The sequence below is a fragment of the Typopeltis vanoorti genome, chromosome 1, assembly GCF_054136105.1.
Source record: "Typopeltis vanoorti isolate ZY-2024b chromosome 1, IOZ_Tvanoo_1.0, whole genome shotgun sequence".
Lineage (NCBI taxonomy): Eukaryota > Metazoa > Arthropoda > Arachnida > Uropygi > Thelyphonidae > Typopeltis > Typopeltis vanoorti.
In genome coordinates this window covers 8,722,744-8,736,243 of record NC_143549.1, presented here as the reverse complement: position 1 = coordinate 8,736,243, position 13,500 = coordinate 8,722,744, and the positions used below count along the sequence as shown (strand labels likewise).

The following is a 13,500-nucleotide window of genomic DNA, read 5'->3' as shown; positions in this document are numbered from 1 at the left end:
TGCCTTTAATAGAAAATGGAATTTATTTAGAAGTAAAATGGATTGAAACCTAAAGAAAAGACTAATAAAATGTTATATATGGAATGTTGCCCTCTATGCAGCTGAAACTTGGACATTGAAGAAAGAAGAAATTAAGATTTTGGAAAGCTTTGAGATGTGGATTTGGAGAAGGATGGAAAAAATTAAATCGCTAAATAAAATAACTAATGAAGAGGTCTTAAAAAGAGTAGAAGAAAAAAGAAGTCTGTTGAGGATGATAAAAAGAAGAAAGGGAAAATGGATCGAACATATTCTGAGAGGGAATGGAATCATCAGAGATGCCATCGAAGGAAAAATAAATGGAAAAAGTCCCAGAGGAAGAGTAAGGAAAACAATGCTAGATGACATGCTGAATGGAGACAGGTACACAATCTTGAAAGAGAAGGCTCAGAACAGAAGAGAGTGGAAGAAAAGTTTTTGGCTCCTAAAAGAAGAACCTGCTCAATTGCAGAATACTCAAGAAGAAGATATATTAGCTATTTTCAGATCTTACAGAATCATGTCTACAGAGTTGAAATGTTTTTACTTGTGAGCAAATGAATCAGTCTATCAAAATAAATTGTGTATATATATATATACACAGATGTCGACCAGTAGCTTCTCATGTTCTTACTTGTTTAAAGTGAAAGAATAGCAGCGACCAGTTCAAGGGAGCATCATCCTTAAAATACATATAAAAAAAGACCATGCAGAAAGAGAACATCTATGAAAAAGTGATTGGGACAGTTTGTGAGGGAGGGATCATCTATTTAAGTCAATTTGCCCTCTTCTGTAGTATCAAGCCATCCCAAACATAAGAACAATATTCTAAGGTGATTATAATAAATTTAGTTTAATCCTTTATCCAAGTGTGAGCAAACGAAGTTTACACCTGAAAGTATCTTCAGGACTGGGGTAAGGTGGTACAACACCAGGGCACTCCTTGCAAAGGTGGAGTAAGCCACCAACACGCCTATCTCAGTATCTCCCATAATGCAAAACACATCTCCTTGCGGATATGGGAGCCACTGAAGAGACCTCAATAAAGGTCGAAACTAGTCTGGGTTGTGGCCCTTCCCTTAATGCATAACATTAGACATATCTGCATGGAGATGTGTTTTGCATTATGGGAGATACTGAGATAGGCGTGTTGGTAGCTTACTCCACCTTTGCAAGGAGTGTCCTGGTGTTGTACCACCTTACCCCAGTCCTGAAGATACTTTCAGGCACAAACTTTGTTTGCTCACACTTGGATAAAGGATTAAACGAAATTTATTATACTCTAACCAAGTTAAAAATAAACTTTCAACAAGGTGATTATGATGTACCTTATTTGCCAGCGTATAAGACGCACTTTTTTTCTTTGAAAACAGGTCTGAAAAACAGGGTGTGTCTTATACGCAGATACTCAGTTTTTTTATTTACTTTCATTTCTGGAAATTTTCTCTCTTCCGAGTTACGCGGTTTCTTTCTTGCTTCCTTGTGGTATGTGTGAGAGCATTCCAATTATGTAGAGTTCAGTGGATGCACGTGCATTGTCATTGATGATCACAGCTGTGTTCCTGTGATCATCAAATAATTTATTAAAACAAAATTTTTAATTTTGTTTTAATAAATTATTAAACAAAAAAATTAAAAAACTTTTAAACTTTCCAATTGTGTTGTGGTTGTTGTGAACGGTGATAAATTTCTGCCGTTAAATTTTCTCCAAATTTCTTGGCAAATTATGGCTGAAAAACGTCGGCATTGCTACAATATTGCATACAACCGTGTGTGATTGCATATGCTAAAGAACATGGAAACAGGGCTGCAGAGAGGCATTTCGGACCACCCCAACTGAGAAAATGATGTAGAAGAGGTTTCGAGTGTTTCTTCATTTAGCTCTGGAGATGAATTTTGGGTTTTGACGAAGAAGATTAAAAGATAGGTAACTAATCTAACTCTTTCCTAGTTAGATTAGGTATTTGTTGAAAGAGACATACTTATTACTTTATATTTGAAATACTGTAAATTCATTATAATATTAATTTTTTTTCCTAAAAATGTCTACAAAAAATATGGGATGTGTCTTATAGGCTGGTGCGTCTTATACATCAACAAAAAGATTTATTAAGTCTATCCACAGCTTTGCAGATGATAGCACTCACGACTTATCCTACTCATTTGACTAACCATGCAGTACTTTGACATCCTAGGCTACTAGCTCTACATCTAGTGCCTTCAACATTGATCTACATACTATACTTCAATGGGGAGATCAACCTTGTCTTCAGTGCTACCAAACATAGTCTTGCCTTTTCTCACTCAAAAGAGATCCCGTTCACTTATCCTTAGCCTTGATAATGCACAAATCACCAAATAAAAATCGGATCTCTTCTTGGACTAACATAATATCCTCCAGTCTTTCCTAGCAAAACACATCAAATCAGTAGCCTCCCTCAGCATCCAAAAAATTTGGCATTCTCTTTTGTTCAAGACCCTATTTTACACCCAGCCAACTCTTCACTATATACAAATTTCAAATCCACCCATGTTTAGAATACTGCTTGCGTGTTTAGTATAGTACACCTCAAACTTCCCTTAAAATCCTTGAAGCCATCTATCTCACAAGTGTTTTAGCATCTATTCTACAAGTACTCTCATCACTGCTCTAGTGAATTGACAACCATCATTCTTCCACTTTTTTGTTACACCTGTTAATACAAGAGCAGTAGCTGCCTGGCATTCCTTTACTATTCAACTGCAAACACATCAGACCTTCTACTATTCTTCCTACTCTGCCCAGGGTTTATTTTTATAACCTGAAACTCTTGAAATCAATAAACTTGTATTTCAATCCTCATCTGCACCTAACACATGCCAATGATGTACTTTTAGGTCCTGTGACCTCTCATGTATGGGATCAATAAAAAAAAATATTTAAAAACTATAGGTTGTGTTTTGAGAAGAAAAGGATATCGATTTTTATAGGTTTAGGTGATTGTGATGTGTTTGTACTAGGATGGGCTGAATATGAAAGTGACCCCATGAAAACAAAACTGATTTTACTAGAAATTATCCAAAATAAGAGGGAAGTGAGATCTTTCTTCTAATTTTCTTCTGAGTTTAAATATCATTATCAACAATAACATAGCCATTGAGGCTTTTCTTATTTTTTGTGTCTTCTCTCCATGACTCAAAAAATTCCTGCACTTCTTCCTTAGAAGAAAACCTTCTATGTGACCAAAAGCAGAAATAAGTTTCATTGTCCATTTTCCCATTTTGAAGTTTGTCCACATAACTATACTTGAAATTGCCTCCCAATCGAGAAGTTTATCTTCATGCTTGGTATTGAATGCTGTTGCTACTGCTTCCTTTCCTTCATTTTTATTGCTCAAGTCTCGCTAATGCCAGTTATATGAGTTAAGTTCATATTGTACTTTTCCAGTTTTTCTACAGGTTCGATTTCCTTTCCATTAATATTCCTTATGTTGATGGTTCCTATCTTCATTTTTTTAGGTATTGATTTGGAGTTTAGACGAAAAAGAAGAACAATCCTAAAAATGAACCCTAGGCAGAGTTGTGTGAAAAGGAAATGTGGAAACCAGGTTATGGTAGGAGTTGTTATAATGAGAGAACGTCTACAATATATTTGGCAGGAATGCGCATTAAGAAAAAGGCCATGGTATCAGGAGAATGAAGAAGATTATTGTATTCTTGTTGGTGGATAAAATTTGTAAGTTAAGTCATTACTAACATCCAGTACTTCACCATCTCTTCTGGCCTGATCTCTAAGAGAAGGGAAGCCAGTTTGAATTATGAACATTTAAGTCTCCAAGAAAGATGATCTCACCATTTGGGTAATTAAATTGTAAAAACTCAACCTTTAGTGATAAAGAATCAAATAAGTCTGAATAATTAACACAATTAGGAGAGTAGTGAAGTCTAAATGAAAGACCAAAGTGTAGCAAGGAAAGTTTTGAGCTAGAATAGATCATATAGAGAGGATTCAAGGTTTAGTAATTTCTAGCATGGAATATCAAATCTTACAAATGCACATTTCACCTTTCTTATAGAAAGAATCAAGCAGAATGTAGTTAGAATAGTTAACATCAAATGTAGCTGTAGAAGATGTCAATTAAGGTGTAGTAGGAAATAACACATTAAATCATGAACACTTAACAATGGTATGGGGTGATTGAAAAATAGAGTTAGAATGTAAAGAAAATGGCATTCATCAGACATTGTGAAGATTTTAACTGCACCCACCAACTAACGTATAATATGCTGTATATCATAGGTGGCCAACAGCAGGCCCATGGGCTGCATGTGGCCTGTAACATGATTTTGCGCTGACCGTGGCAGGATAAAAACTATATTAAATTACATGTATTATCAATTTAACTATTAGTTTCGACCACAGATTTTCTGATTGATATAGTTATATTCATTATTTCTGATGACGGAACCAATTTATATTCTCAACACTGAATCAAAATTGCTTTAAAAAGATTACTCAATTTATAAAATCTACTGCTTCTCTGTGTGAGTTGTAGTAGTGGGAGTGGTAGATTTCTATGTGCTCCAGAGTAACGCATCATTGAAAGTCACTTGCTCTGCTCTGGTTACAGTGATCAGTTTCAGAGACTCAGTTTCAATTATTTTATATTGTTCTCCCAGTAGTAAAATGATTTAACAAATATAGTAATTCAATACATATAACTATTGCCTTGAAAAAATGCAGAGTTTATTTTTATTTAAGTTCTGTCTAAAAGTGTGTGGCCCGTGATGCTACGACTCATCGTATATTGGCCCTCGTATAGAATGAAGTTGGCCACGCCTGCTGTATATGATCTTATTTAAGAAATATAGCTTCTGCTGTTTAGTTCTCAGTATCTCCATGGGTCCAGTTTCCCCACTAAAATGACTTTAGCAAAAGTTAAAATCAATCTAGGAAGTGGGGAAGACTTTCCCCACAATTTAGGACAGCATACATTTCTCAGTATGGTCTGTGTTTATCCCTATCTTCTCTATATCCAACCATTAAGTCATTTATAATATTTATAATTGTTTGTTGGCTGCTTAGAACATTTCAAATTCACACATGATGGTGCATTGACTTCAAAGATCAACATGTTGTAAATCGTGAAGCTCTAGCATAAAAAAATTAAATATGTATTTATATTCAACAGGTATATTCACATATAGCAGACATAATTAGTATGTTAAGTAATTTTGTTGCTCTCACCCACAAAAGGTTATTAGCAAACCTATAGCACATTTTGTACTGTGGGTGGGCTAAGGATTTTTTTTCCACTTTTATCGATTTTATTTCAATTTATTTTTGCATAGTTCAGAAACCTACTCTAAAGACCAAACATGGAACTTTTTCAAGCCACTTCAGGCTTCTAACAAGCAGGGCGGTGGTCTCACACTGGGTGATGAAATTCATCTCCCATCTGAAGACAATCGCCGACATCCATGCATAGTGGGATTCAAACACACAACCTGTTGGTTTGAGAGTGGGTACTAAGGTAATTTCCAAGGTAATCCAAAGAAATCATATTCTGTACAGGTTTATAATTAGTAAATCATTTCTAATATTCTATATATCTAAATTTTTATTACATAAAAAAGATAACTATATGGCCATTCTAGAATTTATATGATACGGACTCAAAGAAATCTGTCGAACCTCTCAAATTCCTTAGATCACCTTCAAAATAAGTAGATTTCACTTATACTTACATGTATCTTTTAGCAAGCAAGTTTCATAAAAAGCATCTTATTTTCATTTGTTGAAGTAGGAATGAAGATTCCTCTGAAAACTAGATCAGCATTTAATTGAACAGTTTCTAAAGTGATTCCTAGAAAAATAATTTTATTATAGATTCTATCTTGTTGCTTGAGTACATGCCGCTTGCTACCCAATTGAGCATGACATTTTCATTGATATATATATATATATATATATAAAGACTTGATATGTTGTATAGCAAACCTTTCAATATCAACACTTCACAATTCATCCTTGGAGAGTAGATAAAGATGCATATAAAAACTTCCAGGGTCACAGAATTTAACTAGACAGTAAAAGTTTATAATATCATATTCTAATCTCCTTCAAATTACTCTCCATGTGAGTCACTTTATTTGTTCCAATTTTTTCCACTGCTGGAAACATTTCTGGAACCTTTCAACTGGAATACTGTTTATAACCTCCAGTGACTTCTTTCACTTTGTCCACATCAACAAATTACTGCCCATTCATGGTTTTCTTTATCCTTGTGAATTAAAAAAAAGTTACATGGAGAGAAATCAAGTGAGTAGGGAGGGTGGGCAACGACTGCCATGTTGTTTTTCATCAAGAACTGTTGGACAGACTAGGCCGTGTGGACTGGGGCATTTGTCATGGTGCAGCAGTCAATCTCTGCTACTCCACATTTCTGGCAGCTTTCATCGCACACTATCACACAGTCTTCTCAAAACATTAAGATAAAAATGTTGGTTCACTCTCTGTCCAGATTGAAACAAATTCTTTGTGTACAATTCCATTCACATCAAAAAAAAAAGAAAAAAGTCAACATTGTCTTGACATTTGACATATGTTCTTGGGTCTTGGTGAATTTGCATGTTTCCATTGGCTTGATGCTTGTTTTGTTTCTGGATCATAATTGTACCACCAAGACTCATTCTTGTTCACAACTTTTGATAAAAGTTCTGGTCATCAAATTGCAGCAGACATTCACACATTTTTTAATCCTCTGTGAGCAAATGAGGCACAAATTTAGCAGACACACATTTCATTTTCAAATCTTCTGTTAAAATTCACTGGCAATTAGTCCGTGACATTTGTCTCTTCAGAAACTTGCTCAATGGTCTTTCGATGATCTTCATTGATTGCCTGACAAATCTTTTCGATGTTTTCATCATTTCTGCTTTCAAAGGTTGTCCAGATCTTGCTTGGTCTTCAACTGACATGTCTCCATTTTTGAAATGGGAAAACCACTTGTAGATCTTTATTTTACCTAAAGCATCATCCTTAAAGGCTTGCCAAAGCATAACGATAGTTTCAGCTGCAATTTTACCCAAAAGAAAATAAAATTTCACACACACACACACTATCTGTTTCTTGTGGTCAGCCATCACAAAATTGCCAAACTGTTTGTAAATACTAATTTAAAAAAAGCAATCAGAACAGCAAAAAACTGTACACTCGCAATGCCTAGCAGCAGCATCCATAACTAAAAGATGTGCATGCGCCATTCAGATTCCATTTATTTTTAGGTATCCCCCCCCCCTCATATAACACTCTTATATGGACAAAATAATATACATGCATAAAACATTATTTTTCTAACTCTAAGGATTACAATATTATGGTAAACAAGTGAGTATATAAAATATCTCTTGATATAAATTTTAAAAAAAATGTTTTATCAGATAAACCTTAAATCCAATTTATGAAATTTATCCAAGTTATATAATACTGTAAAAAATTAAATTAATTAATAAATCATGATTATGTGAGATTTTTACAGTCTACATAATGGTACTTTGATACTTTTAAGTGAAGTATCCCAGTGGCACATTTTACATTCGACAATTAAAACTCCTGTTGGAAGTTTTTTCCCCATATTTATATTATAAATTAAAGATACCAAGACATTACATACTTGGTTTAATCCTTTATCCAAGTGTAAGAAAACAAGGTTTGCATCTGAAGTATTTTCAGGACTGGGGCAACTCGTATATAGAAGCTGGTGACTTCACATCACTTGCCTTGGTATCCCATAATGCAAAGCACATATCATTGCAGACATGTATAATGCTATGCATTATGGGAAGGGTCACTACCCAAACTGGTTTTGACCTTTATTGAGGTCTCATCAGTGGGAACTAGACCCAGAGGTGATACTAAGGTTGAAGTAATGCAGAATTACTTCAACCTTAGTATTCAAATTATTCAAATACTCTGGATTAGGCAAGTGATGTGAAGTCATTAGCTTCTATATACGAGTTGCCCCAGTCCTGAAAATACTTCAGGTGCAAACTTTGTTTGCTTACACTTGGATAAAGGATTAAACTAAGTATATAATTTCTTGGTATCTTTAATTTATAATTAAAACTCCTGGAAAGTAAGTGTTTTTATTGTTGGTTGTTTGTATCAAAAATTTTTTTGCATCAGTGTTCATCCACTGACTAATTTTGTATTATATGTGGTGAACAAGTTTGTGAAGATGATCACTTTGATCATATCTAATTTGGTGAGTAAAATCTCCTCCCATCACTTTGTCGCATCTCCATAAACAGTATTTTATTATGACTCTTATAGAAATTACGGTTATAATGAAATGTTACAGCCAAATTTGTAGAGTGTTGATACTGTTTTGATGAAAATTCACTATAGACCTTCCATAATAATGGCTATTCCTTATCAGTTTTTTTAGAATTATCAGTTTTGTTGTTGTTGGGAAAATGTTAAAATAATGCTCAGATAGTGTTCAGCTTATTACAATGAAATTGTATGTGGATGAAGTATGTGTAAAATAAACTTCATTAAAATATCAATGACTTGCATTTTTCAGATATATTTTGAAACCATGAAATGTAATAAAAAAGTATATATCTTCCTTCTATAAATATTTTTAAAAAAATCATACATTTGGAAACAGTATTCAGAATTTCTGTTATAAGTGTGTTATATATTTTAATAGACATGTGAAGGAAGATGTACAGAGCTTCGTTCCTGTGTGCAGTGTCAGGTCTTTCAATCTGGCCTATTCAGTAAAGAAGAATGCGCAAACTGCACTTTTACTGCAACAGTTGTTGAAGTTCTTGAAGGTAACAAATAAATTCCAGAATAAATTAAATTTTACTTATGCAGAAAAAAAAAATTACTGTTACTGAAAATTAACAACTAACATCCCATGTCATCTTAATTTGCTTTAAATTACTAAGTTAAGTGATGTCTATCACACCATCTGACAAAATCTAAGACATTAAGTATTTCTCAAAGTAAATCAATCTAATCTATGATACCTATGCAATATTTGTTGTTTGCTTCTGGTATGGTTAAGAAGACTGCATTATTATTTAGGATGTATTAGAGTGCAGTCCATTAAACATAAATATAATAGTTAAGTATAATTTCTGGGAAATTCCCATGCTACTCCTCTTAAACACTATTAATATAATTAACGGCTATTTTAGCCTGTTTTTGTTTAGGAGTGTCCCTTATATTTAATACATTGGCTAACATAACTCAAAAGGGGTATATATATATTTTAGGGCATTATGGGCGAGTGTAGAAGGCAATTATGGCAGAATAAAAAATGTGGAAAAATTATGTACTTACCTTGATTTTGGTTTAAAGATGCCTTCTAAATCCAAGCTCTTGTTGAAAGGGGGGGGGAAGAGAGGGAAAGAACATGGGGATTAATAACATGGGGATAAAATAGCCGTTAATTATATTAATAGTGTTTAAGAGGAGTAGCATGGGAATTTCCCAGAAATTATACTTAATTTTTATTGTGTTTGTAACCATAAAACTCTTCAACCATTGGCTCTCTACTCATACCACCCTCTTCTCCCCCGTGATACAAAATACACTTTAATTATACGATCGTTTTAGCACTCGCTCCAAACACTAGGCTATGTCATGGGCTCACGTCATACTTTTAACGATTGTATAACCTTCACAAAAGCAAACTACCAAAAAACCATCCTCACATACACCGCGCAAAAAATGCACATATCATTCCTCAAGCACTGCCTACATCACAACGTCACGCCAAACTTTGCCACTGTACGTGGTAACCGCTCCATTCCCGGGAACAAAAAAATTTGCTATCGAGCTTCACGAGCACTCATCAAGCAGGCCATACATGACAGATTCAGAAAGAAAAACCAAGCTTATTCTTACATCCACAATACTAAACGTAGACTGAAAACCTTAATGTCCCCTAAAGAGTGGGCTGGCTTCTCTGAAATCACCCAAACACACATCAACGACTACGCGATGTTAACTGAAGCTCGACACACAAAAAAATGGTATGCTTTAACAGGCACAAAATACATTACACATACTGTTCCCTATCTTTCTGACACCTCCGCCTCACGGCCCATACGTGACAACTCCATCAAAAATCTATCACACCACGTTCTCGCACCGGATGAGATCATCATCCTAAACAAAGGTCTTAACTTTGCAATATCCCCTAAATTCGTACCGAAAAAAGACATCATCATCAAAATCCAAGCGAAACTTGAAAATGACCCAAACAGAGACACAATATTCCAAAAGATAAACAACATTATAAATAGCAAAATAATAGTAAAACTCAACATCACTCCCAACTTACAAAGTGCCCTTTTATCTTTAAAAAAGAACCCTGATATCATGATCACAAAAGCTGACAAAGGTGACACCGTTGTCATCATCAATAAAACGGATTACCACAACAAAATAATGGCCGTCTTAAACGACCAACACACCTACCAAATAATCCACAATGATCCTACCCCCGACCTCATAAAACAGATAAACAGAACCTTACACACCTTAAAAAGTCAAAACAAAATAGATAAAACCACAATGAGACACACAACCCCCTGCACCACTCGCACCCCCTGTATGTTCGGGAACATCAAAACCCACAAAGACGGTTATCCGATACGACCCATAGTCTCCTACAAGAACACCACCACAGCTCCTTTATCCAAATTTGTTGCCAAACTCATCAAACCACTACTAACAACGTCTATCTGTATGATCAAAAATACAGATGACCTATTCTGGAAATTAAGCAACACTACATCCCAGGATGACATCCTCTCCTCACTAGATGCAACTTCATTATACACCAACGTGGATGTTCCCAAAACTTTAGACATCGTACACACACTACTCTCCGAGGACCACACCCTACACACACACACGCACAAAATTAACACCAAATGACATCATTAGTTTGATTAAACTCACAATATCCGCCAACTTCTTTAAATTCAACAACTCGTTATATGTTCAAATTTTCGGTCTCCCAATGGGCCAAAACATCAGTGGACAATTAGCGGAGTTATTCCTGGCGCACATTGAATCACTTCTACTCCCCCCCCCCGGCATCACCTTCTATGGCAGGTATGTAGACGATATTCTATGCATTGGCAAACCTTCACACATCTCCGCCTTACAAACATCCCTCAACGATTTTAGCAACAGACTACAATTCACCATGGAAACAGAACAGAACAAATCCATCAATTTCTTAAATCTTACATTAATCAGATGTTATGGTGGCCGCAAGAAGTTAAAGAAGCAGTCTTTAACTTCTTGTGAAGTTAAAGACTGCTTCTTTAACTTCTTTAATTTTAAGAGAGAGAGAAATGTAAGAGATCTAAGTTATGTGTAAAATTACCTATATATACACTTTTTCACATTGGTCCAGTTGGTGGGAAGACTTCAGTAAGAATATAGAAGATAAATATCATAACGGTGACAAAATGTTCTGGGCTATTGAAAAAGTTCAGAAATGGAGGAAAGAGTACTGTAAAAGGAATCAAAGATAATAAAGATGGCTTGAAAACCAAAGAAAAGGATATCCTAGATGTCTCCAGTAATAACTTTGAAAGACTTAAGTGAAACAAGCAGTTGTAGAAAATTTTCAAGATGAATGCAAGCAGGAGTACATATCAGTTCTTGAGTTAGATAAAATCATCAAAAACTTGAAATGTGGAAAGGCAGCTGGAGCAGATGACTGGAAATTCTCAATGGAGGCATAAAAGTTTTGCAGTGGCTACACTGCATAATTCAGAGGAATGTGGTTAGATAGAATTCCAGATGAGTGAAGTAGAACTCTCATAGTTCTCCTGTATATAAAAATAATTAATTAAATTAAAAAAAAAAAAGAATAAAATTGAATATGAGAATTACAGAGGAATGTGTCTTGTAAGTGTTCCGGGTAAGATTTATGGAAGCATTCTTGAAAAGAGGCTGAGGAAAATTGTGGAAAAGAAAGAATAACATCGATTCAGGCCAAATAGATATTGTCGAGCTCAGATTTTCACTTTGACAAATAATTGAGAAATCATGGAAATATAACAAGGATCTGTGCTTAGGTTTTGTAGTTTTGGAAAAGGTATGCAACAAAGTCTCCGGAAAAAAGCTTTTCAAAACACTATAGTTATATGGAGTAAATGGAAAAATATGCAGAGCAATTTTTATTTGTGCATATAAAATAATAAATAAATTTTATTTATTATTTTATTTTTATTTTATTTTAATTTATAACTTAAATATAATCTATATTTAAGTTATAAATTAGCAGTTAGAATGGAAGAAAATACAGGAAGGTGGTTTGATGTGAAATCAGGTATAAGACAAGAATGCATATTATCTCTACTCTCTCACCATCTAGATAGACAGATAAATCATATCATGAAATAGTGTGACATTAGGCCTGATATTAAAATCCTAAACACATCCAGTGCAAGTTTCCAGGGTTCTCTGACTAAATTTCATAACAGCTGTAATAACTTTGGCATGAAAATTAGCAACAAAAAGACCAAACCTACAAAAATAAGTAGAAACATAGAAAACTTCAGATGCATTCTCTATGTAGAACCTATAGAACAAGTAAAGTGTTTCAGCTATTATGACACAGTTTTTAGTGAAGATGGCAAATTAGATTTGAAAATAGACAACAGAATATGCAAAACTGGTATTGTGGGGAGAGCCAATTGAATAAATTTCTTGAGTATAAGAGAAATTAGCCAAAACACCAAACTAGCAGTATACAAGACAGTATTCAAACCAGTTTTACATTATGAATTTGAGAGTTGGGTTAGTCCTTGATCAGAATTGCAGACCACAGATATAAGAGTTCTGAGAAAAATTAAGAGCCTGAACAGATGCCATCAATAACAGTCATATTAAAAATTACATCAGGAAAGAACTTGTAATGTTTGCATTCAGGAATGTGTTAGCAGAGGCAATCTCAGTTGGTAGTCATCTGAACAGAATGGGAGAAGAAAGGGCTGAGTGGATTGATTCATTCAGAAGTGCCTTAAAAGAATGGGGTGTAGATATGACAACATTGGAGTGCTGACAAGTGGACTAATGTGGAGGTAAGTTGTTGATAGGAGATTAATAATAATGTAAATTTAATCGTGTAATGCTGTCAGAAAAACCTGAACATCCCTTGAAGGCATATCAGGAAATTGACAATGGTGATGTTATCTGCATGGATTCAGAAGACTCATCATGGACGACCCACACTGTGTATACACAGGATTCTGAAAATTCATGCTACTCACTCACCACTCTCCAAGAAAAAACTTGCACAACTTCCAGAGCATGACTTCTAGTTTTTTTCTCTCTTATTAATTTATCTGTAATTTGCTACCTTTATCTAATGGAAATATCTTACCCTCTTTCCATTCCCTTGGAAGCTTTCCAGAGCTGGGACTTAGACTGAAATTTCATCAGAGGCATTGCCAATT

General features: G+C 34.6%; 1 protein-coding gene across 3 annotated transcripts in view; it reads left to right on the top strand.

Annotated features, from left to right (window-relative positions):
- The window catches only part of LOC150109768 (integrin beta-PS-like), a 392,096-nt gene that overhangs the window by 341,820 nt on the left and 36,776 nt on the right, over nucleotides 1-13,500 (top strand). For all 3 annotated transcript variants that reach the window (XM_090396604.1, XM_090396612.1, XM_090396593.1), the window contains one exon: nucleotides 8,715-8,841. In XM_090396604.1, the coding sequence (XP_090252730.1) occupies nucleotides 8,715-8,841 (127 nt within the window). The remainder of the gene's footprint in view (nucleotides 1-8,714; nucleotides 8,842-13,500) is intronic.